The sequence below is a fragment of the Sciurus vulgaris genome (assembly GCF_902686455.1).
Source record: "Sciurus vulgaris genome assembly, chromosome: 13".
NCBI lineage: Eukaryota > Metazoa > Chordata > Mammalia > Rodentia > Sciuridae > Sciurus > Sciurus vulgaris.
Genome location: NC_136474.1, coordinates 31,820,416 through 31,845,145, shown reverse-complemented (window position 1 = coordinate 31,845,145; position 24,730 = coordinate 31,820,416). Strand labels below are relative to the sequence as shown.

At 37.0% G+C, this 24,730-nt stretch overlaps 1 protein-coding gene across 1 annotated transcript in view; it reads left to right on the top strand.

Annotated features, from left to right (window-relative positions):
* Nucleotides 1-17,472, top strand: part of LOC306643101 (pre-mRNA-splicing factor 38A-like) — a gene marked incomplete at its 5' end in the record, with an annotated part of 32,370 nt that extends 14,898 nt beyond the window's left edge. The window contains 2 exon segments of the mRNA XM_079109039.1: nt 13,183-13,483; nt 13,485-17,472. Of these exon segments, the coding sequence (XP_078965165.1) occupies nt 13,183-13,483; nt 13,485-14,010 (827 nt within the window). The 3' untranslated portion in view covers nt 14,011-17,472.
* Nucleotides 17,473-24,730: the final 7,258 nt, after the last annotated feature.

Here is a 24,730-nt window from a genome sequence, read left to right as displayed (position 1 = left end):
CCCCTTTAGAAGTTCTATTTCCCAGGACCAGGGATTCTCATTCCTGAAAGCACACACTGAGCCACAGATCCAGACTCAAGTTCTGGTTACTGGTGTCATCCTACAAGACTATGCAACTGAAATGTTTCATGAGGACTGTGCCTCTGAGGTACTCTTGGCTGCAGACATCCTAGCCTCCTGGGAGAGACTGTCCAGCTCCCTCTGCATGTCCACTAGCAGTTTACCAATTTCCCAGGGGCTACAGACTCTTAACCAGTGAAGAGAGGAGCCCCAGAGCCCTCAATTCCAGAATCCATGGAATGCAAGACAAATAAGTTTAGGGCAACTGCCCAGAGAGCGGAGCATATACAGCCCAGGTCACAAGGCCAGAAACAGAATTTTGCAGAAGAGTGGCCCTCCTTTGCTGGGGAAATTGGCCCCTCTGTCCCTGTAATGGAGGTATAAGATACTGTGGGGGATAAGTCCTCTCAGGCTCCTTCAAAGAAGCACTTTGAGGACAGAATAAAGAAGTTTCTTCAGTATATATTCCCCTGGATAGGCAAAGGACAGGACAACTCCCTACCCACAATCATGACCCCATCAACTTCTACCCAAAGTCAACGGTCAGTCACAATCTGACTCTTTACAGAAAACACAGCATCAGAAGCACAAGTACTCATGAACACTGTTGGATGGCTCGTAGAGCAGAAAATGGGCTTTCATCATGACCAATCTGCCTCAACGAAAAACATGCTCAAAGAGGAAACCCAGGCCCCTAAAAGTAGGCAGTCCCATTATTCCAGGGGTTTCACCTCCCTGGATAAATCGAGAGTGATGGAAGCTGTGACTTCTGGTCACCAGGCCAGCCCCAGGGGCCACAGCCATCCTATGAACAGGTGGATCAGAAACAACAACAATCAGGCTTTGCTGCCAAAGGATTCTGCACCTCTGGCCAGCCCCTTCCAGCATAGGCACAGGGTGGCAGGTACCTCAGGCCACAATGTCCACTGTCCAAGACACTGTGCTCTGCAGAGACGTTTCTTGTCTGGTCAACATTAACATGTTTCTTACTCCTGTCCTGATGGGACAAAGTTTTCCCCATAACTGAGACCATACCAAAAAAAATTGTCCTCGTGTGAGCCCACCCTTTGATGATAATGATTTTGTCCTAAATGTGGTGACAACTGTTTTATAATAATACTGTTTTTTTTTTTTATTACCAGAAAGTGTTCTGTCTATTGTGCTGGGTCATAGGGAATGAGGTCATGTTTGATCTGAATTAAAATGGATTCTAGAATACACTAGACATGCAAGGAGGTGACGGGAGCATTGAGTACCTACACTTTTATTAGATCCGCTCATTATACCTTAAGAATTCATGATATTTTATCATTACAAAAAGAATACAATGCGTTTGGGATTCTTCAAAATGGGTCAATCCCATCAGGACTCGACCCCCTAAGGTCAGAATCAGGCTTTACCTCCACCCTCAACTTTGTGGGTTATAGGGACTGGTGTACAGGGTTACCATGGGACTTAGTAGCTTCCCATTCCACAAAATGGGCCCACAAAATTTGGAGAAGGTGGTTTCCTGGCCTTGAATTTAGAGGCAGTTAAAGAGACTTGGTGTCTGTGGTCACATGTATGCATGCAATCACGATCTCCATATTTTCAAGGTGGTGCACACACGTAATCAATCCCAGCTGAGGCAGGACAACTACAAGTTCAAAGCCATCCTCAGAAAATTATTGGGGCCCTAAGCTGTTTAGGGAGACCATGTCTGTAAATAAAAATATAATACAGGGCTGGAGTTGTAAATCAGTGGTTAAGTTCCCCTGGGTCAATCACTGAAAATAAAGATAAAACTATCTACATTGGGACACTGTGGGCAGAGGGTGGGATGTGGAGAACTGGAAAGGATGGAGCCAGGAAAGCAGGCAGATTAGCATGAGCTTCACATAGAGCTGTGGTGAATGGGAAGAATGCCAGCCTGGAAATCTCAAAGGAAACATAAGGGGATGTGCCACTCATAATGACACTACCTCCTCTGACCCGTTTGTTCCCTGATGGAGAGTCTTATGCAGGAGGTGCCACCAAGGCAGATGACATGGGCAAGGAACTGCTCTCATTCCAGACAGTAATGCATATGTGGGTTCAGACAGCCACCCCTGGTGCAGAAGCATGCCCTGTAGGTCTCTCCTGAACCAGATCCTGTCCCTTCATTAACAAGAGAAGACCCCAGGGTGGGCCTAGCATCAAGAATAGGCCCAGAAACCAGATGGACTACAAGAGAGTTGGGTCATTGAATCTGACCCTGCTGTGTCCTCCAAGACACAAAGAGGCAGATTTCTGGTACAGTAGAGCTATACATGGACACAGGGATCTGGAGAAGATAATGACACACATAGTGTGAGTGTGAGCAAGGTAAACATTCTGATGTCTTCATCTTATTAACCTTACTAAAATTCATGAACAAAATGATAATGGGAAAATGCAAACAATCTAAATATATTTTATCCTATTATATTAAAATTTACCTAATAATGCCAATGGGATTCAACTCTTGATTTAAATTTACTGTGTACTTTCCAAAATATTATCTGAAATAATATTAGTAATATAATACTAAACTTATATATGTAAAGAAAATGATTTCTTCAAATTTTCTTCCAATACTGCATTGTAAGCTCAGGTTCTCTAATGAAAAAATCTCACAATCAGAATTGTACAGAGGGAAGGCATATTGTCCTCTGAAAATGATTCTCTACCCTGCACATTTCTACCTCATTTAGTATTGACATAGATTTCAGGTTTATTGAAAAATGTTTCTTATTCCTTTACAATAAAGGAGAGTTCAACACCACAGCCCAGTGGAAGAGCAGATTCTCCCTTCCATCCTCTGATGTCAGACTCCCACAAGGACACCTGCACAGTGCTGGCACCTCCATGGCTGTGGATGACACACTCAACATTTTCCTCCCAAGGGTAGGAGGAGTCGTTGCACAGTTCTCTTTGCGTGAGGGGTTTTCCATGCTCAGGTGTCCACAAGAACCTGATGAAATGACTCCTGTGCTTGAAATGACTACTGTGAGGGGCTTAAGTATTTGCTGCATTTAAAGTCAATATGGAAACACTAGTCCCTGCCTAGAGCCTCATGAGCATATCTGGAGGATCAGGAGTACTGACCACACTTCAGATGGTCCATAAACCCATAGTGAGTCTGGAAAACAGGCCATGCTGACAGGTTCAAGCACTCCCTATCATTGCCCACCCCACGCCATCACACCACTGTGTGATTCAGAGCAAGTCTCTTATTTCCATACCTGAATCTTAAGGACATGACAATTTACTTCATTCTTGCAAAATGGTGGGAACTGTGTCTGGCAAATGATACCTGTGGCCTGCTATTAGCACCTTGGCCCCAGGCTCACTATCAGTGAATCAGTTACAGTTGTGTCAGTCAGGACCCCTCTCCCAGGTATATTCACTGCACCCTGAGCACCCCACCGGACAGAGAGAGGGAAACTTCAAGCATGTTGGAAATTAGTCTTAGGTCACTGTCTCAAGAGATCCCAAATCAGGATGCTCCCCAGCCCAAGGGCCACAGTCACACTGCACAGGAGTATTCCCAGTGTGTGGAACTGCAGATGCTATAGGAGGCCTTGTGCCCTGCCCCCTCATGATGCCCATGGGCCAGATAAGTAGTTATTACACAGTACTGTTTAGGGAATAATAGCAAGGGGAAAATTCTGTATATGTGTTCAATATAGGACTGCAGATAAAAAAGGTTAACTTTATATTATATAAACCACAGCATGTTGTACAAAAGGGACTACTTGTATTTAATTCAAATAAAAGCCTCTGTTCCTAATGGCTCTGCTAAGACCCTCAAGGCAAGTTCCTTGCTACTGGTGTGATACTAACTGTGTTTCCAAGGTCCTCTCAGCAATGCCTCATTTGATGCAGTTGTAAATAGTTTACCATTTGTTTCACTAGTCAATTAGCAGATGAAGTCCTCCTACATAGAGCAGGATTCTATCAGGATCCAGCTAGTTCCCACCACAGTCTGTTGGTTCTTGGCAGGAACCTTAAAAACCACAAAGCCATTTTAATTTCTTCAATTATAACTAGAAAATGTGCCCCCATAGTTGAGGGGCACCAAGAGCTGGGGTCATTACAATCTGCTTAGAGGGAATATCTGACAGAGAATGATGCTTCAGACCTTCTGCATGAAGGATGCTCCCCTTACTGTGAACTCCAGGATCCACAGAAACTGGACTGCCAATGGCCAGAGAGGTATCTCTATGACATGCTCACTAACAATGAGGAAGGCAAGGATGCCCCTTCTGCTTGATTTGCACACACAGGTTCAAACATTTTCTTCCTCATTCAACCTGCCTATACTGCATGGTTCCTGGAGTTTCCCTGGGGCCCAGGAGATACAGCTTTATAGGAACAATCTTCAACTTGATACTTTTATGGAACCTCTAAACAAACAATACATTTGATATTCCCAAATCAAGGTGTGATGTACTTTCTTTGTTTGCCTTGGCCAAGTAATGAAGTAAAGATATTTAAAATAAGCAGAAAGTTAAAAAATTCAAACATTCATTGATGTTATGCATTCAACTTCTTAAAAGTAAGTGAATTTTAATGCAAAATTTAAGAAGGGTAGTCTCAGAACTGAGGACAGAACTTTTAATCATACCCATTTTACTTAAGACAAACCTATCACATCATTCTTGCTGTTCTCATTCCCCATAGACGTGGTCCCACATTTACCTTGGCTTCTGTCTTAGCCATCCAGTAGGAAAATGCAAAATGAACCAATTTTATGGAACATCGTTGACAAGACCCACTAAGGCTTCACCACATCCTTTTGGGATAACTGATGTTGGTGGGGTTGCCTAATATAGATAGATATGAAGCAATGTGTGTTTACCTTCTAGCAATGTCTCCAAACAGATGACATATTTAAAGTATTGATTACTCTCACAACATCACTTTAAACATCATATTAGCCTCATGGATGAATTAAATCAGTATTTTACCTCCAAGGAGGGTCATCACACAAGTTCTGTTTTCTAGGTTATATCACATGGATTCAAATTCATAATATTTTGCAAAATCCCTTGGATTTTGAATTTATACTCCACATATGACTACTAATAATGTACACAACATCATCATTTTTATCAAGCAGTCAAATACTTGACAAGTCTCAGAGACACTGGTTGTCCTCAGGCTCCTTACTAACTGACTCATGAAGGAGGTCACTTATTGACATTTTCTGGGGAAACAAAAACAGATTCTCCAGCCATACCACCCCACCCTCATCCACAGACCCCAGGACCACCCCTGGTACAAACACAATGGTGACCCTGAGGTCACTGCTGCTCACCAGAGACAACCAAAGTCTCCACACCTGCCTACTATGGTTATGTGACCCAGAATTAATATGTGGTCTCAACAATCATTACTCAAGAATGTGAATTTATTTGGTAATTGGGCCATTAAAGAATTAATTAAGCGATCTGGGGTTGTGGCTCAATGGTAGATAGCCTGCCTGGCATGTGTGAAGCACTGTGTTCAATGCTCAGCACCACAAAAAAATAAATTAATTAAATAAAGGTATCATGTCCACCTACAACTAAAAAAGTATTTTAGAAAAAGAAAATAATGAAGGTAAAATGAGGTCCTTATGACTGACTATAGTCCATTCTGACTGGTGACCTTTAAAAAGAAGGAAACAGTCTGGGTAAAGGAGTGGAGCGTCAAAGAAGTCTGTTATACCAAGAAGTGATAGTCTTCAAGGAAAAAAAAAGGAGAGATAAATATCGTGGATGAGAATAAATAAGGGAATGCATGACCACTTGATCAGCATCACTGAAAACCCTTGTTATGCTTTGGATGGAGCATGCCCCAGAAAGACTCATACTCTGAAATCTTGCAGTAGTATTCAGAGGTGGGTCTCTTAGGAAAATATTAAATCATGAGAACTCTGACCTCCTAAGAGGATTTATCAATTGATGGCTTTATAATATGAATGTATTACTCAGAGGTGGTGGAAACTGTAGGAAGTGGGATACAGCTGAAGGGAGAAGGACATTGGGGGCAATACCTTGGGGTCTGAATCTTGTCACTAGTTCCTTTCTGTCACATTCTCTGCTTCCCAGCTCACAGGAGGTAAGCAACTTTCCTCTGCCAAGTTCATCTCCCATGATGCTCTGCTTCAGCTTATGCACAAAGTAATGGAGTTCACCAAACACTGAAGGAAACCTCTGTAACCAGGAGACAAAATAAATCTTTTTTTTTTTGTTTTTCTCAGGTATTTTGTCACAGTGATGAAAAGCCAAAATTTTGCAAAAGGAAATACCCAGAAGAAGAAGAAAGATCAAATCATCTGTAAACGTGAAAAAGTAAATCTCACTAGTGGCATAAACATAAAAATAAGAAAAAGTAAAGAATCATAATTATCAATATAGTAAACAATCAAATTTCTAAGATGAATAAAACAGAAAGAAAAAAACATGGAATATTCAAAATCACTGCAAGAATAAAGAGCACAATGACAGGAATAACAACATACCTTTTAAGAATCACGCTGAATGTAAATGTTTTTAATTTTCCATATGAAAGAGGCAGATTGGCTAAATGGATTAAAAAATAAGATCCAACAATAGCTTCCCCAAGAAACTTAACATGTGCAAAGACATACACACACTGAAAGCAAACAGATGGAAAGTTATGTTCTAAGCAAAGGAAATCCAAAAGCAAAGAGGAGTAGATATACTTATAATTGCAAAATAGCCTTTAAAACAAAATCAAAAGGAAAAAGAAGGTCACTATATATTGATCAAGGGGACAATTCATCACCAAGATAGCTGCTCAATTCACAATAGCCAGATGTGGAACCAACCTAGATGTCCTTCAGTTGATGAATGGATAAAGAAACTGTAGTATATATATATACAATGGAATGTTACTCAGTCATAAAGAATGATAAAATGATGGCATTTGCAGGCAAATGGATGAAATTGGAGAATATCATGCTAAGTGAGATAAGCCAATCTCAAAAAACCAAAAGTCGAATGATATCGCTAATAAGTGAATGAGGACACATAATGGGGGGAGAGAGGGGTTAGTGTTAGGGTTAGAGTTAGGGTTAGGGAGGGGGGCAAGAATGGAGGAAGGAAGGTCTGTATAGAGGGAAAAGAGGGGTGGGAGGGGTGGGGGGAAGGGAAAAAATAACAGAATGAATCAAACAACAATACCCTATGTAAATTTTTGATTACACAAATGGTATGCCTTTACGCCATGTACAAACAGAGAAACAACATGTATCCCATTTGTTTACAATAAAAAAAGAAAATAAATAAAAATTAAAAAAAATAAATAAATAAAAAGTTCACAAGCAATAAGTCTTGAATCACCCAATTTTAAAAAACAAACATGATTAGATATAAATGAATAGATAGGCCACAATAAATACATAATCCAAGCACCCCCCCAAAAAAATCAACAAACATCAGATTTACAGTGTACTACATATCAAATGGACATAACAAAATCTAGAAAGTATTCCACACAGCAATTGAAAATACATGTTATTTCATTCAGTATAAAAAATATTTTCCAAAGTAGACCATATATTAGGCAATTGAGCAATTCATAACAGCTTTTTAAATTTCAATACATTTTGTTAGTTGTAGATACACAAAATGCCTTTATTCATTTTTTAATGTGGTACTGAGTATTGAACTGAGTGCCTCATACGTGCTAGGAAAGTGCTCCATCACTGAGCCACAACCGACCCCTGACAAAATTTTTGAAATAAAATAATATCTTGTATCTTATCTGATCACAATGAAAAGAAGCTAGAAATAATGGCACAAATTTCACAAACACGTGGAACCTAAGCAACACACTACTAAATGAACAGTGGGCACACTACTTTCCGCCATGTCATGGATGAAATTATGGGGGAAATATTAAAATTTCTTTCTTTTTTTTTGGTACCAAGGAATTAACTGAGGAACAGTATACCACTGGGTCACACCCCAACCCTATTCTGTATCTTTCTGAGAAGGGTATAACAGAGAAGCTTAGGACCTCGCTTTTGCTGAGGCTGGCTTTGAACATGTGATCCTTCAGTTTCAGCCTCCTGAGCCACTGGTGTTATAGGCATGCACCACTGTGCCCAGAATAAAAGTCCAAAGAAATGGAACCACAACATACCAGAAAGGGGAAAGCAATGTGGAGAGGCAAGTTTGCAACAATAAATGCCTATATAAACAAAACAAATACAAATCAATAATATCATGATTCATCATAATGTCTTCCAAAAACAAGAACAAACCAAATCCAAAATTCTTGGAAGGAAAGAAATAGTAAAATTCAGAGAAAAAATAAATAAATTAGACAGTAAAAGAATAATACAACCCTGATACCAAAACCAGACAAAGACACATCAAGGAAAGAAAAATTCAGACCAATATCCTTAATCAACATAGATGCAAAAATTCTTAATAATTTTATCAAACTGCATACAAAAACATATTAAAAAGACAGTGCACCAGAATCAAATGGGTTTTATAACAGGGATGCAAGGTTGGTTCAACATCCAGAAATCAATAAGTGTATTTCACTACATCAACAGACTTAAAGTTGAGAATCATATGATTATTTCAGTAGATGCAGAAAAAGTATTTGAAAAAAATACAGCCCACTTCATTCTCAAAGCACTAGAAAAAGTAGGGATAATAGGAACATCCCTCAACATTGTAATGGCTATCTATGCTAAGCCTACGAACAACATCATTCTAAGTGGAGAAAAACTGAAAACATTTACCACTAATAACTGGAACAAGGTAAGGAAGCCCTCTTTCACCACTTCTATTCAATACTGTCCTTGAAACTCTAGCCAGAGTAATTAGACAGACCAAAGAATTCAAAGGGATACAAATAGGAAAAGAAGAACTCAAAATATCCCTATTTGCTGATGACATGATTCTATATTTAGAGGAGCTGAAAAATTCCACCAGAAAACTTCTAGAACTCATAAATAAATTCAGTAAAGTAGCAGGATATAAAATCAATGCTCATAAATCTAAAGCATTTTTATTCATAAGTGATGAATCCAATGAAAGAGAAATTAGGAAAACTACCCCATTCACATTAGCCTCAAAAAAAAAAAATATTTAGGCATCAATCTAACAAAAGAGGTGAAAGAACTCTACAATGAGAACTACAGAACACTAAGAAAAGAAATTAAAGAAAACATTAGAAGATGGAAAGATCTCCCATGTTCTTGGATAGGCAGAATTGATATTGTCAAAATGGCCATACTGCTAAAATTATTATACAAATTCAATGCAATTCCAATTAAAATCCCAATGATGAACCTCATACAAATAGAGCAAGCAATCATGAAATTCAGTTGGATGAATAAGAGACCCAGAATACCTAAAGAAATCCTTAGCAGGAAGAGTGAAAGAGGGAGTATCATAGAACCAGAACGTCAACAATTCTACAGAGCAATAGAAAATAAAAACAACATGGTACTGGCACCAAAATAGACAGGTCGATCAATGGTATAGAATAGAGGACACAGAGACAAACCCACATAAATACACTCTTCTCATACTATACAAAGGTGCCAAAAACATACAATAGAGAAGACATAGTTTCTTCAACAAATGGTGCTGGGAATACTGGAAATCCATATGCAGCACAATGAAAATAAACTATGATCTCTTGCCCTGCACAAAACTCAACTCACAAAGGATCAAGGACCTTGAATTCAGACCAGAGATCCTGCAACTTATAGAGGAAAAAGTAGGACCAAATCTGCATCATGTTGTCTTAGGACGAGACTTTTTAAAATTACTCCCAAAGCACAAGAAATGAAAACAGGAATCAATAATTGGGATGGATTCAAACTAAAAAGTCTTTTCTCAGGAAAGGCAACTATCAATGTGAGGAGAGAGCCTCCAGAGTGGGAGAAAATATTTGCCATACATACTTCAGATAGAGCACTAATCTTTAGAATCTATAAAGAACACAAAATTTACACCAAGAATACAAAAAAAAATTGTAAATACCAAGCTCAGATCCAGATTAAAAAAAAAAAAATTACACCAAGAATACAAAAAAAAAAATCAATAAATGGGCCAAGGAAATGAGCAGACACTTCACAGAAGAAGTTCTATAAGCAATCAACAGATATATGAAAGAATGTTCAACATCTCTAGTAATAAGAAAAATGCAAATCAAAACTATCTAAGATTCTATCTCACCCCAATTAGAATGGCGATTATCAAGAATACAAGCAACAATAGGTGTTGGTGAGGATGTGGGGGGGAAAGTACACTCATACCTTCCTGATGGGGTTGCAAATTAGTGCAGCCATTCTGGAAAGCAGTGTGTACTAAACTTGCTAACTTACTAAACTTGGAATTGAACCACCATTTGACCAAGCTATCCCACTCGATGGCCAATACTTGAAGGACTTAAAATCAGCATACTATAGTGATGCAGCCACATCAATGTTCACAGCTGCTCAATTCACCCTAGATAGATTGTGGAACCAACGTAGATGCCCTTCAGTTGATGAATGGAATAAGAAACTGTGTTATATATACACAGTGGACTATTATATAGCCATAAAGAAAAACTAAATTATGGCATTAGCTGGTAAATGGATGCAGTTGTGGAATATCAGAGGAAAAAAAGGATTGGAAGGGGGTGGGGGAAGGAAAAATAACTGAATGAGACAAACATCATTACCCTATGTACATGTATGATTACACAAATGGTGAAACTCTACTTCATGTACAGAGAAACAACAGTTGTGCCCCATTTGTGTACAATGAATCAAAATTAAAAAAAATTTAAAACAAACAAAATAAAATGTAAAAAGACTAATACGAAGTATCCATAAAACAAAGAGTTGGTTCTTTGAAACAATATTATTGACAAATCCTTAGCAAAACTGACAAAAAGTAAAAGAGAAAAGGCCCAAGTAAACAAAATTAAACTTAAAAAAATAAGTATTAAGCCAGATACAATGAAATTCAAAAGATCATTAGGGAGAATTTTTAATTACTCTATGCTGAATAAATTAGAAAATCTAGAAGAAATGGAAAAGTTTCTGGATACATACGACATACCAAAATTGAACCAAAAGGATACAAAATATCTTAATAGATCAAAGACAAGTATTGAGTTTGAAGCAGTAATAAAAAGTCTTCTCAAAAAAAAAAAAAGAAAGAAAAAAATGCATGATCCTAGGACAACATGGAATAATTGCTGAATTTTACCAACATGCCATGGGCAATCTGGATTATATCTTTGTATTCTCTTAATTATTATAAGTATTTCTTCATGTACAAGCATACAGATACTCTAGTGCTGGTAAAATACTTGCTAATTAAGATTTTATTTTCAAATTCTGGAAAGCTTCATATAAAGTGGTAGGAAAACATGCAGTCTGCTGACTTTACATAACATAAAAATGGAAGTCTGTCATTTAAAAGCATAGCAGAGGAGAGAGAGTAGAATATTAATATCATGCTCACACAGTATAATGCCACCATGTTGATATTGTGCAGAATGAATAAAGCTGAGAGTGCTCTGAAAGATCCATGCAGTGACATCATTTTTATTATGAAGCCCTTGTATTTTTTTATTGTAAACAAATGGGATACATGTTGTTTCTCTGTTTGTACATGGCATAAAGGCATACCATTTGTGTAATCATAAATTTACATAGGGTAATGTTGTTTGATTCATTCTGTTATTTTTCCCTTCCCCCCACCCCTTCCACCCCTCTTTTTCCTCGATACAGTCCTTTCTCCCTCCATATGAGGGAATGTTTCATGGTAAACAATGACTTAGAGATCATTAGTGATATAACTTTGGTCATGATGATTAAAACTACACTCATTTTAATTATCTTCACCTGTTAGACTGCACACAGTATTCAGAATATGAACAATAGTAAAAGTCATCATGGGGGCAGAAACACAGATAGTAATAAAGAAATAATGAACACAGAAAGCTATTTAAGAGAATAATAATCAGAAACGAATCAGCCCCCTGCACCTTCAAAGGGATAAGCAAATTGAAGATGACTTAGACATTTCACTAGGACATGAGAAACTGTCAGAGTGTAAAACTTCTTTTACTATATCAACACATTTGGAGATTCTGCTTTTGATATCTGAGACAAACTTGTACCCGAGGTTTCTTTGTAGACATTTGTTTGTATTTGTTTTGGGGTGGAACAGGTAACTGTCCAATATTTTTCTTAGTTGATGCTTATGTTCAGTCCAAGAAACCCTCCATAAAAGCACAGTTTTATGGACAAACTTGAACCAGAGTTTTTCACATGGCTCTACTGACCTCAGTTATATCTTCACTAACTTGTCACTAGTGTTTCTAAACACATGGTCCATTATGAGATTGTGTGTCTTTTTAGTTACATTCCATTTGATCATAATGATATTTGTTCTTTGTTGGAGAGTGTAGAATATAGATTGTGTTTTCACTCGTCTGATGCATAAAGTAATAAATCCATGTTACTGTCAAATTCTATCATTTTTTAAAGAGGTCAATTGACTTTTAAAGGGACTTAATCCCCTAATATTTTTTAATTTGTAGAAAAATCATTAATATGAGCAAATATGTACTTCTCTACATGTGTAAAAGAGTTTTCCTAACTAATTCAATACAGATACGTATGGTTCAGCTACTATATACCACAACTAAGCTGAGTGCTGTGTTGTTCATGGTAGTCAAACAGGACATCAAAGACTGAAATAAAATTTAAACTCATTCACAAAACAGTTCATTTAAGAAGCAAATAGAAAGTATTAGGTAAGGCTATATAAGAGGCCAGGTTTTCCACTTGTCTGCACACTGCAGACCTACTAAAGCTCCTTTATCTAAGTGATAAAGCATGTTATGGCTGTAGCACAATGAGGGATCAATTTTATACTCATGTTTTATTAGAGATGTTTGTCACAAAATTCCAAAAGCCAAATGTGTTTGAGTATATTTTTGTCACAATTTTTTCTGTATTTTAATGCAAACTTTTCATTGTTTTCCATTTTTGCACTCTGGGTGGATTTGTTGGTGCAAGCATTAATATAGCAAGGTAGCATGATCCTTTAAGAAGACATTTCTTGTAATACATCCTAGGTATTAAATTAAAAATTCCATTTATTGAAAAGGATGCGCATAGCATCCATGGCACCAACCCTCAATATTTAGTGGAGAAGATCATTCGGACACGGATCTATGAATCTAAGTACTGGAAAGAAGAGTGTTTTGGACTTACCGCTGAACTTGTAGTTGATAAAGCCATGGAGTTAAGGTTTGTGGGTGGCGTCGATGGTGGAAACATAAAACCAACTCCCTTTTTGTGTTTAACCTTGAAGATGCTTCAGATTCAACCTGAGAAGGATATCATTGTAGAATTTATAAAAAATGAAGACTTCAAAGTTTGAACTGATGCATGTAGATGAGTTTATTGATGAACTATTGCACAGTAAGAGAGTCTGTGATATCATTCTGCCCCGGCTACAGAAACGCTATGTGCTAGAAGAAGCTGAGCAACTAGAGCCTCGAGTTAGTGCTCTAGAAGAGGACATGGATGATGTGGAGTCCAGTGAGGAGGAGGAAGAAGAAGATGAGAAGTTGGAAAGAGTGCCATCTCCTGACCACCGCCGGAGAAGCTACAGAGACTTGGACAAGCCCCGTCGCTCTCCCACACTGCGCTGCAGGAGGCGTAGGAGTCGGTCTCCCAGAAGGCGGAGTCGATCTCCCAAAAGAAGAAGCCCCTCCCCTCGCCGAGAAAGGCATCCAAGCAAAAGTCCAAGACGTCACCGGAGCAGGTCCCGAGATCGACGACACAGATCTCGCTCCAAGTCCCCAGGTCATCACCGTAGTCACAGACATAGGAGCCGTTCAAAATCTCCTGAAAGGTCTAAGAAAAGCCACAAGAAGAGCCGGAGAGGGAATGAGTAGAGAATTCAGCTTGGTTTCAGTCCAAATGCCTCCTGTGATTATGAGGTATCTCCATGTGGAAGGATTACGATCTGCTTTCCAGGCAGCTTTAAAAGTATTTCAGTTTTTTTTTTACCAAGTTTCTCCACCCCCCTTTTTAAAAAAAAAAAAAACGAAACGGTGCTGAGTTTTCTCTTTTTTAAATATTGTAATCAATATCTTTGAGGGATGATGTTTCTTTGGTCAGATGTTGACCCAACTAACTATAACTGCATTCAAACTTACAAAGTTATGATGGTAAGAAAGGGTCTGGGGGTTGAGAATATGAATGAGAAAGGAAGGATCTGGCTACCTGGCGAGTGACCCTTTCCTTTTTTTGTTATTAAACCCTACATAACCATTTCCTTTTTTTTTTTTTTTTTAAGTTTAGTTTCTGGTTTGGTCTGTGATTAGAACTGCTTTGAGAGTCCTGAGATGTATGTTGTTGCTATTATTCAAAGGTCAGATCAGTAAAATATAGTCTTTAGTCTTTTTCCAGTGGTAGAAAGTGGTAATAGAGCTGAAAATTGACTGGTTAGCAGCAGTTCTGCAGGATTAGAATACATTCAAACATAATGCTTTGGATCATCAATCCAGTTTCATCAAATAGTTCAATAGTAGCACTTGATACCCTTTTACAGCACATTCCTGTACAGTGCCATTTATTGCCCCCCAAGAGCCTTGAATTCCAGGTTCAGATCCTTAGCTTTTATTCTATGAGTACTAGTCAGTAGCAGTAGGTCTAGAGAACTGGAAAAGATTTGAAAGTAGTAACAATCATGGTTTTGACCTGTGTTGCTCAACAGTGGTGCCATTTACAAAGTCAGAAAATATAGTAGGAAGATAGCTTTTTAGAGTGGCAGGAAATGAGGATAAATCAAGGTGGTAATGAAAGTGATGCATTCAGTTTAACCAGTTTAATTTGAGGCAGTTATGGTGTGTGGTGTAGCTACATAAATTCCAGATGATTTAGAAACAGGGATAAGAGTTCAGCATAGTGATCTAGGCCAGAATTGATGTTTATGTAATTGTGGAAGATGTAGATGAGATTGCCCAAGGAGTGCACGTAGGTAAAAGATGAGCAAACAGTAGCACTATAGGCATCATCAACATTGGTGACAAATCATCTATATAAAACTGTAATGAGTCATTCACAAAGAACAATTAGGAAAGTAGATCAAAGAAGCCAACAGTCTGAGGACACAGAAGCAAAATAAAGAACTTTAAATAGTCCCCATTGGCACCAAGAGTCAACAATGTATTAGGATCTTTGCTACAAAAGTTCCTTTCACCTGTACTTACCTTTACCCATTTAAAAAGGAAAAATGATTGAATGACTTCCTACAGTTCTAGTCCCAGGCAGAATTTTGAAGACCAGCTGCCTTTTAGAACCTGGTTTCTTGCAAAGCCGAATCTAGTCATAGGATAAACATCTCTGTTGCTCACTACTAAACTGAAGGAGTTATATAGCAATATTAAAGTTTTTGATATACTTGAGCTTTCATATTCTTAAGTGATTCCTCTCATGACAACACCTGAATGAAAGTTGTCCATGAGAGCTGATATGGTTTGTGATACAACTATATACAAGACTATTTTAAATTTAAATATAAGCATATCTACTTAAGGCTATTGTAGACTCCTAGCAGTTATTTCTTTACTAAGGTGATCTAGGTGATCATGGGTCCTGACTAAAGACCCATGGACCAATCAACCAATCAAGTCATTATTGATGTATCATTAAAATAAAAATGTAATACTAGCCATGAAGGTTGAGGCAGAGGAGGAGCATGAGTTTGAGGCAGCCTGATCAACTTAGGAAGATCCTGTCTCAAAATAATTATTTAAAAAGGCTAAGACACACACACACTTTACTGGGGATACGCACGTGTGTCTGTGTGTGCACTGTATTTTTTTAAGGTAAAACCACACACACAAATTTTTAATAACAGAAAGAAACCTCCCCAAATGTAAATTTAAAGCATAGCTATTTAGACATGATGAATTTGGACTAAAACTGGGGCAGCATAACCATTTTATAGCACAGAGCAGGGTGTCCTATTCTTTAATTAGAAAAAAGAAAAAGATAAAAGTAAGTAGGATATGTTTAACATATCTTTCAAGATCATTTTGATAAATAAGAATTGTAGTGTTAACTTCTTTTGCTACAGTCTATATTATAAATATATTTCACAACTTTGTTCATATGTATACTTTGTACTGAAACAAATTTTAGGAAAATTCTTACTCCTTATGTAAAATGCATATTCAGTGTCAGCCTTTCTTATTAGGTGCAAACCACTGAATTGGTTACATTTTTCACAATTTGAAATAATGTCTTAAAAGCTTTACCACTGGGCACAATGACCTCTTACTGCTAAGAAATGAAGGGAGATGTGTTCTCAGGGACAAAGGAAATAACGATTGGTGAGAGGGTTTCAATGTGACAACCCAACTTAAAGTTCATTTCATTAATCTTTCCTGTTATTCAATACATTTAAATAAGCATTAATCAAGAAAGAATGATCACAGATGGCTATCACTCCCTCAAAAAGGTTAAAAGTAAAATTTCCACACACAAAAATGTACACACTGAAATCACAGCAACTCCGGAGGCTGACGCAAAAGGATCCCAAGTTCTAGGCCAGGCTGGGCAACTTAGCAAGACATTGTCTCTAAAAAATAAAAAGGACTAGAGGGTGTAGCTCAATGGTAGAGCACACCTGGGTTCAATCCCCAGTACAAAAAGAAAATAGTGTAGAAAACAACCTGTTTTTTAAAAAATTATAAAGTATACAGGCTCAAAAACAAATTAAAACATAAGAGATGAAAGATAAGGTTGGTGGAGCTTAAAGAAGTTTAAATTTTATAAAACAGAGAAATGGAAGTCTCATTACAGACTACTAAATACAGTCAGGTACAGTGGTGCATGCCTTTGGTCACAGCTACTCTGCAGGGCTGAGGCAATAGAATCAATTGAGGCCAGCCTGGGCAACAGCAAGAGCTGGTCTCTTAAACAAGGCATAGAGAAAATAGGCCTAGGGAAATAAAAACTGGAAAAGAAAGCTATAGAAATAGCACCAAAAACATACAAAAGGAAACCCAGCATTCTCAAATATCCTAATAAATTAAAAAGGTAATGAATTATGTTGGAATTCAAGCAAAGAAATCAAACCATAACAGGGATAAAGGAAGATGGTCTCAGCTCATGTAACAAAAGGCAGTAAAGCAAAAGGCTCCAAACTCTGAGAAAAATAATATTGTGTCAAGAATTTCACATTTTGCCAAAATTTCATTAAACTTATCAAGTCAATAAGCGGGGTCTCCTGTCATGTGCCTGTCATCCCAGCTACATGGAAGGCTAAGGTAGCATTGCAAATTTGAGGCAAACCCCAGCAACTTAGACCCTGTCTCAAAAATAAATAAATAAAATTTTAAAAAAAAGGGGCTAGGGACATAGATCAGTGGTAAAGCACCCTTAGGTTCCATCCCCAGTATCCATCCCCCAAAAAATTTATAAAGGGAATAAACATTCTCAAGTATGTAATAAAAGTACACAGTAGTGAACCTTGAGGGGTGGGGGGGAAATCTGCCTGATAATAAAATTTAAGCAAATGAGAAAAAATGTGCAGTAAAGGTAGTAATAAGCATTTTAGAAACTTTAAACAAAGTAATAGGAATAGTAGGTTTGAATTTAATATGAACATTGTCTTATGTAGCAATAATACAAGAGGTAAAGAAACTCAAGTGTGCAGGTTTCACCTATCATACAGGACTCCATACAGTCTCTAATCAAAACATGAAGCTAGAAGAAACATTAGCCTCTTCACTGTTTCCATAATTGTCCTTAATTTTAAGAGGAATCTTTTTTGAATTAAACTTATGGCTGACCATTTCTTCAATCTCTTATTTGTTTTCATTCTGTTGAATTTGGGTGAAATTAATTTGCTATATGTTGAATACAGTATATGAGTCTGCTTTTGTACAACTATTTGTGTACATATGTCTGTGCTTGAGAGAGATGGCTAGAATTAATGAAGTTTACAAGATACTAATAGTAAAAAAAAAAAAAATTCCATTTATTGCAATAAAGGAAGATGCACCTGGCAGAAAGCCATTGAAACATGCACAAAGAAGACTGCATCTGAGGGGATTGAGATATACAGTGGAGTGCAATTAGCTTTTCTTTAAGTCTGTTGGCTTGCACAGTCACCTGAGGATGGGTTTGGAAGTCAAACAAGGGGAACATGCTTGCATTTAAGGACTGAAACTTGTAAAGTCATAACTGGTTGTGGAGTGCATGAGATCTGCTGTGCTTACTCCACCTAGGACAGTTGGTTACCCTGCCCAACAATTATAATTCTCAGGAGTCACATGAGATCCAGATTGGCACCAGAGATGAAAATCAGCTAGGACCCTAGGGTGTGTGAGCTAATATCTATGTAGCAGACTTACACACAGAGTTAGATCTCAACCACCATAGCTTTCTGTTTAGAACTCCATGTCAGTCCCAACCTGGGGATGCATCAATCTAGTCTGTCCAACCACACTCCAGCAGACAACAGTACTTCCCATTCCATACTACCTTATATAGGTGCACAGAAAAGATCAGAGAAATTTAAATGTTTCATTTTTATTATGAATTTTAAGTTTTTGTTTTGATTGTATATGTTAATTGGTGAATGTTATGTATATTTAAGAGATTTTTGTCTCTTCTGTCATTTTTCTCATGTTATTATCCATTTACTATTTTTTTTTTGTATTTTGAGGGTTAGGGGCTTACCACTTTTTACTCTGCTTAACTTTCACAACTTCTCCCTCTAACAGTTAAATACTCTAGTTCTCTGCCAGTGTATTTTGTTTCACTTTCAAACTTTTTTAAAGCCACCCTTTATTGTGGCCTTCACTTTCTAACTCTCCTCTTTATCTGTTTCACCTTTGGAATATTCTGACCTTGCTTTTGCTTTCCTTTCCCATTTCATTTCTTCTTAATGAATTGTATTTTGCTACCTTTTAAAATATTTAGTTTATATAATCTTGCTCCCACCATTCATGATTTTGCAGTTATTAGTACTGTGGATTTTGGAGCTGACATTTAGTGTTTACCTTAATGCTAAATATAGTTCACTGATGTTTTTTGTTGCTATTTCAATTTCTGACACCATCATTTCTCATTTCCTGATTATTAGTATTGTACATATTATAATTGACACCTGGTATACTTGAATGTTGCAGATTGTTACTCTGTTGCTGTTATTTTTTTCTCCCTTTTCTGTAATTGTTTTGTATCAAATGTGATACTTCAAATTGGTGGAGATATGCTCTATGGCCGAGTTACACACCAAACCACCTAAGAGATTGTGAACTGTGTTCCACACATAACTATGCTCAAACTTCAGCAATACTTCAACACAAATAAATGGGAAGGAAACCCCAAATTGACAACCATGGCCCAAGTAGGAACAGCTGAGAATAAGGCTCAACTCACCCTGGGATATGTGCTCCTACAGCAACAGCAGAGCGAAATAACACAAAGACCTCAACATAGGTTACTCCCATATATTCTTGGAATACACAGAGTGACCAAATCTAGAAGAGCAATCATGGACAGTGACTAGAAATAGAATTTTCTGATATACTAGAAAGATCCAATGAAATCTACAGAGAAAGTGGAATCCTCAAGTTCTGACATGCGACACAACTTTGAATGTTCACTTTGGTTACTAATCAGCACTAGAAAGTTAGCAGAGTAAGTATATGACAAAATCCACTTGGAAATGTATTCAACATTTCACAACAACCTTATATCCCAGAATGCTTGGCCAAAAGAAGGCTGTCCCTAAGAATACACTCATGTAAACATGGAATAGAAACCCATCCCAATGTAAGAATATAAATGATATCAAAAAACAGTGTAATAAGAAAACTCTTAAGGTTTGCAATTCCAAAAATATGAAAGATGCTGAAATATTGGGTAAAAATATTCAAAACAAAGGTTTTTGAAAAATTAATGGATTGTAAGATGATTCAATAAAATAGCTATGAATTAAGGAAGTCAGTGTAGGATATAAATGACAAATTCAATGAACATATAGAGAAATTGAAAAAGAACTAAACAGAAATCTTAGAAATGACAGACAAAATCAATAAAATAAAAATTAAATTGAAACTGTCTCCAATACATTAGATTAAGTAGAGGAAAGAATGTCTGAGCTTGAACATCAGTTGGACACCCTTGAACATTCAGACATTATTAAAGAAAAAAATGAGAAACTATAATCATAATTTTCCAGAACTCTGGGGCAAAATTGATGCTCACAGACATTGAAGAAGGATCAGAGATACAAGATTATGGAAGTGATGTAACAGCAGAAAAATTCCTGAAGCCTTGAGAATGAGATGAAACTCCTGACACTGAAAATATTTATAACATCAAATAGACCTGACTAGAGAAGAACTTCTCCAATCCTACTATAATTGCACTGACAAAAATTCATTTCAAAGAAAGGATTCTATAAGCTTCTAGAATTTTAAAGGCCTGTTCACATTCACAGAAAAACTAATCAATTAACATCGCATTTCTCAACAGAAACCCAAATGTCTGGGAGGGCTTGAAATAATGTATTTCTAGTCTTGAATAAAATAACAGCCAAACAAGACCATTGTACCAAATAAACCATCAGAATTGTACTATCAGGATTGAAGAAAAAATTAAAACCTTTCAAGGTGAACATAAATGAAAGGAATTCATTATTACTATGCTAGCATTGCAGAAGACACTTAAAAGAATGCTATACATAGAAGAAGATTAAAAACAACCAAGAGATATTGGATGAGAAGAAATTATATTAGAAATGTTAGCATAGAAGCAAACATTAAAGGTAAATCAAAATGGAAAAAAGTAACACATTTCTCTCTATAATAACATTGAATATAAAAGGCCTCATTTCTGCAAATAATAGAAATAGATCATAAGACTGGACTAAAAGAGCAAGACCTAATTATTGTTGTCTGCAAGAAACTCACCTATGGTCAAAGATATTTGCAAGTAAAAGAATGAAAACTAATACTTCGAGTTGAGTTTTGTGTAGGGTAAGAGATAGGGGTTTAGTTTCATTCTGTTGCATATGGATTTCTAGTTGTCTGAGCACCATTTGTTGAAGAGGCTATCTTTTCTCCATTGCATATTTTTGGCATCTTTGTCTAGTTTGAGAAAATTGTATTTATTTGGGTTTGTGTCCGTGTCCTCTATTCTGTAACATTGATCTACCCGTCTATTTTGGTGCCAATATCATGCCATTTTTGTTACTATTGTTTTGTAGTATAGTTGAAGTTCTGGTATTGTGATACCTGCTGCTTTACTCTTCCTGCTAAGGATTGCTTTAGCTATTCTGGGTTTCTTATTTTTCCAGATGAATTTCATGATTGCTTGCTCTATTTTTATAAGGTACGTCGTTGAGATTTTAATTGGAATTACATTGAATCTGTATAGCACTTTTCATAATATGGCATTTTAACAATATTAATTCTGACATAGATGACAAAAACTTGAGCAGGGGAAAAGACAGCCCCTTTAACAAACAATGCTGGGAAAACTAAATATCCATATGTAGAAGATGGAAACTAGATCCCTATCTCTCACCTGTCAACTCAAAATGAAACAATAAAATGACCTCCCAAATAGAACTCCAGTTTTTGCTGAGGAAATAAAAGCAAGAATCAACTAATGAGGCTGCATTGATTTGAAAAGCTTCTGCACAGACAAGGAAGAAATTTCCACATACAGGCTATAGAGGTGGAAAAATTACTGCCAGCCAAACTTGATCAGAGAATGAATATCCAGAATATACATAGAACTCAAACAAATTAACACCAGAAAATCAAAACAACTCAATCAATAAATGGGCAAATCAACTGAACAGTTGCTTCTTGAAAGAAATACAAATGGACAATAATTATATGAAAAACAGTTCAGTAAATGAATCTATCAGGGAAATGCAAATCAAAACTATACTGAGATTCCGTATCACCAAGTCAGAATGGCAATTATCAGGAATACAAAAGAAAAATAAGAAAACAAAAAATAATCATGGTGAGGATGTGAAGGAAATGGAACACTGACACACTGTTGTTGGGAATTTAAGTTAGTACAGCCATATGGAAATCAAGATATTTGTTCCTTACAATACTAAGTATAATACTACTTATGATCCAAGAGTACCTTCCTTGAAAGAATTGAAGTCAGATACTATCCTAGAGTTTATTATTGTTTATGAACTGCAGCACAATTCACAATAGATGAGTTACGGAATCAGACCTGGTATTTCTCTTCATGGATGAATGCATAAAGACAATATCACATGTGCACACACACACACACACACACAAACACACAGAGTAGAGTATTATCCAGCCATACAGAACAAAATATCATGTCATTCATAGTAAAGTACATGGATTGGAGATCATAATGTTAAGCAAAATAAGTAGACACATGAACACAACTATTATAAAATCTAGGGGTGAAAAAAGACATTTAGGTAGCAAGATTTATTACAGAACACAAAGAAGAATGGGTTGGAAAATCATGGGGGTGAATATGATTAAAGTATGGTATTTGCATGCACAAGTATGCCACAATGAAAGCCACTGCTCAACATAATTAAAATGCAGTGATGATTCTTTCAAACAAGAATGCACTTCTAAGAATCACCCTAAGATTTCACAGGCTATACAGGACCAAAATCCACAATCACAGGAGTAAACTCTGGGTAATTCAAGGATCACACTGCATATCACCCTTGACATACTTAGAACTGGAAGTACAGTTCCAACTCCCACACTTGCTGAATATAGTACTCTGGTGTTGCAGCCAAACTACAGAGCTATTTAGCTTATCAGCATATTGATGTAACTCCTGAGAACACTAGAGTCCAAGGTATTAGTCAATGTTCCAGCACTATAATAAACACCTCATGTAGTGAACCAATAAAGAGAAAAGGGGGGTTCTGGCTCACAGTGTTGGAGTTCATGACTGATCAGATCTATTGTTTTTAGACCTCTGGTGGCAGACAACTCATCATAGAAAAAAGCTATGGCTAAGCAAACTACTTGTATCAAAGTCAGAAAAAACAGAGGAAGGGAATGGGGTATTAAAATTCCCATTAAGAGGACACCTTCATAAACCTAAAGACTTCCCACTGGCCCTGATCTCTCGTGGGTTACATCAGATGCCAAGAGAACCACCCAGGGAAACACAGCATAACCTCATGGGGTTTTGAAGGACATTCCAGATCCCAACTCTAAAATATCCAAAATATAATTTTACCCCATAGTGTACAATTATAGCATACTACTTTTGGTTAATGCTATTGCAGTGTGTACAAAAACCCTCTTCTTACCAATATCTGGGGTGTGAAAGGAAGTAAAATGAGTAGATTTATTGTGAATATGTGAACTTTGTGTCAAACCCATTTGGTTGCTAGTTTTTGCTCTCTTTTATGCTGTCCCTTTTTCATATAAGCTTCCATTTTATATCTTTATCTGACAGCATCTACTTTAAAATTAATGAGCACTTTCATTTGTTTTTATTGGAATAATGTGAGCATTATAGAAATAAATGTATCTGCCATTAAAAATTCAGGGAAAGAACGTCTTTTCAAAGTCTTTCAAGAACTAAAATTGTTGTAGTCTCCACCCTTTTTCTTAAACTAGATATGGTACACACACATTACACAATGGATACTGAAATCAAGTTTATGATATATCCAGAAACTCACATTTCTGCAATCGGACCTCACCCACTAATCCAAACTGTCAAACACGATTCTTTTCTGAATTATTCAGCTTTCTATTGCTGTGATAACATACCTGGGAACAACTTAGGAAAGGCACATCCCCAGTGACCCACATCCAAGTGGGCCCAACCTCCTAAAGTCCCCACCACCTCCCCAAAGAGCCACAAACTGGGAACCAAGAACCCTACACATGAATCTTTTGGGGACATTCCACATGCAATCTATAACATTTTCCTAAAAGGAAATGCCACATATAAAATGTAGCTCACACATGAGTTCTTCAAAATATCAAGTCAAATTCATATCTTAAAATCTGGCCCTGATTTAGAAAACTGCTTGTCCCCAGGTTCCTAAGTGAACCACACACTTCGTAAAACATCAAGCAATGCATCTGAATAAAGTTGGCAAAATTGTACCAATAGGTTTAAATTGTTTAAATCTTGGCACTTTTTCTTCCAAGATTGTTTCTTTGTAAAAAATAATTGTCCCCAGGAGCAGTGGCACTCACCTTTAATCTCAGCTGCTTGGGAGGCTAAGACAGAAGAATTACAAGTTCAAAGCCAGCCTCAGCAATGCAGTGAGGTCCTAAGCATCATAGTGAGAATCTGTGTCAAAACAAAAATAAATAAGTAGAAAGGGCTTGGGATATAGCTCAGTAGTTAAGAACCTTATATTCAATCTCTTCTTCCAAAAAATTTACTTTTCAATGGGTATCTAAATAAAGTAATCAGTTTAAGTACTTTATGGCATAGTGAGGGAACTATAGTTCTATTAAGATAGCCTATCATACATTTTATAAAATAGATCAGACCCCACACTCAGCAGAGACCACACAAAGCAGCAAATAGCAGCTTTGTGCCTCTCTTTCATCAACTCTGATGTCCAGATACTACTGGAGATGCATA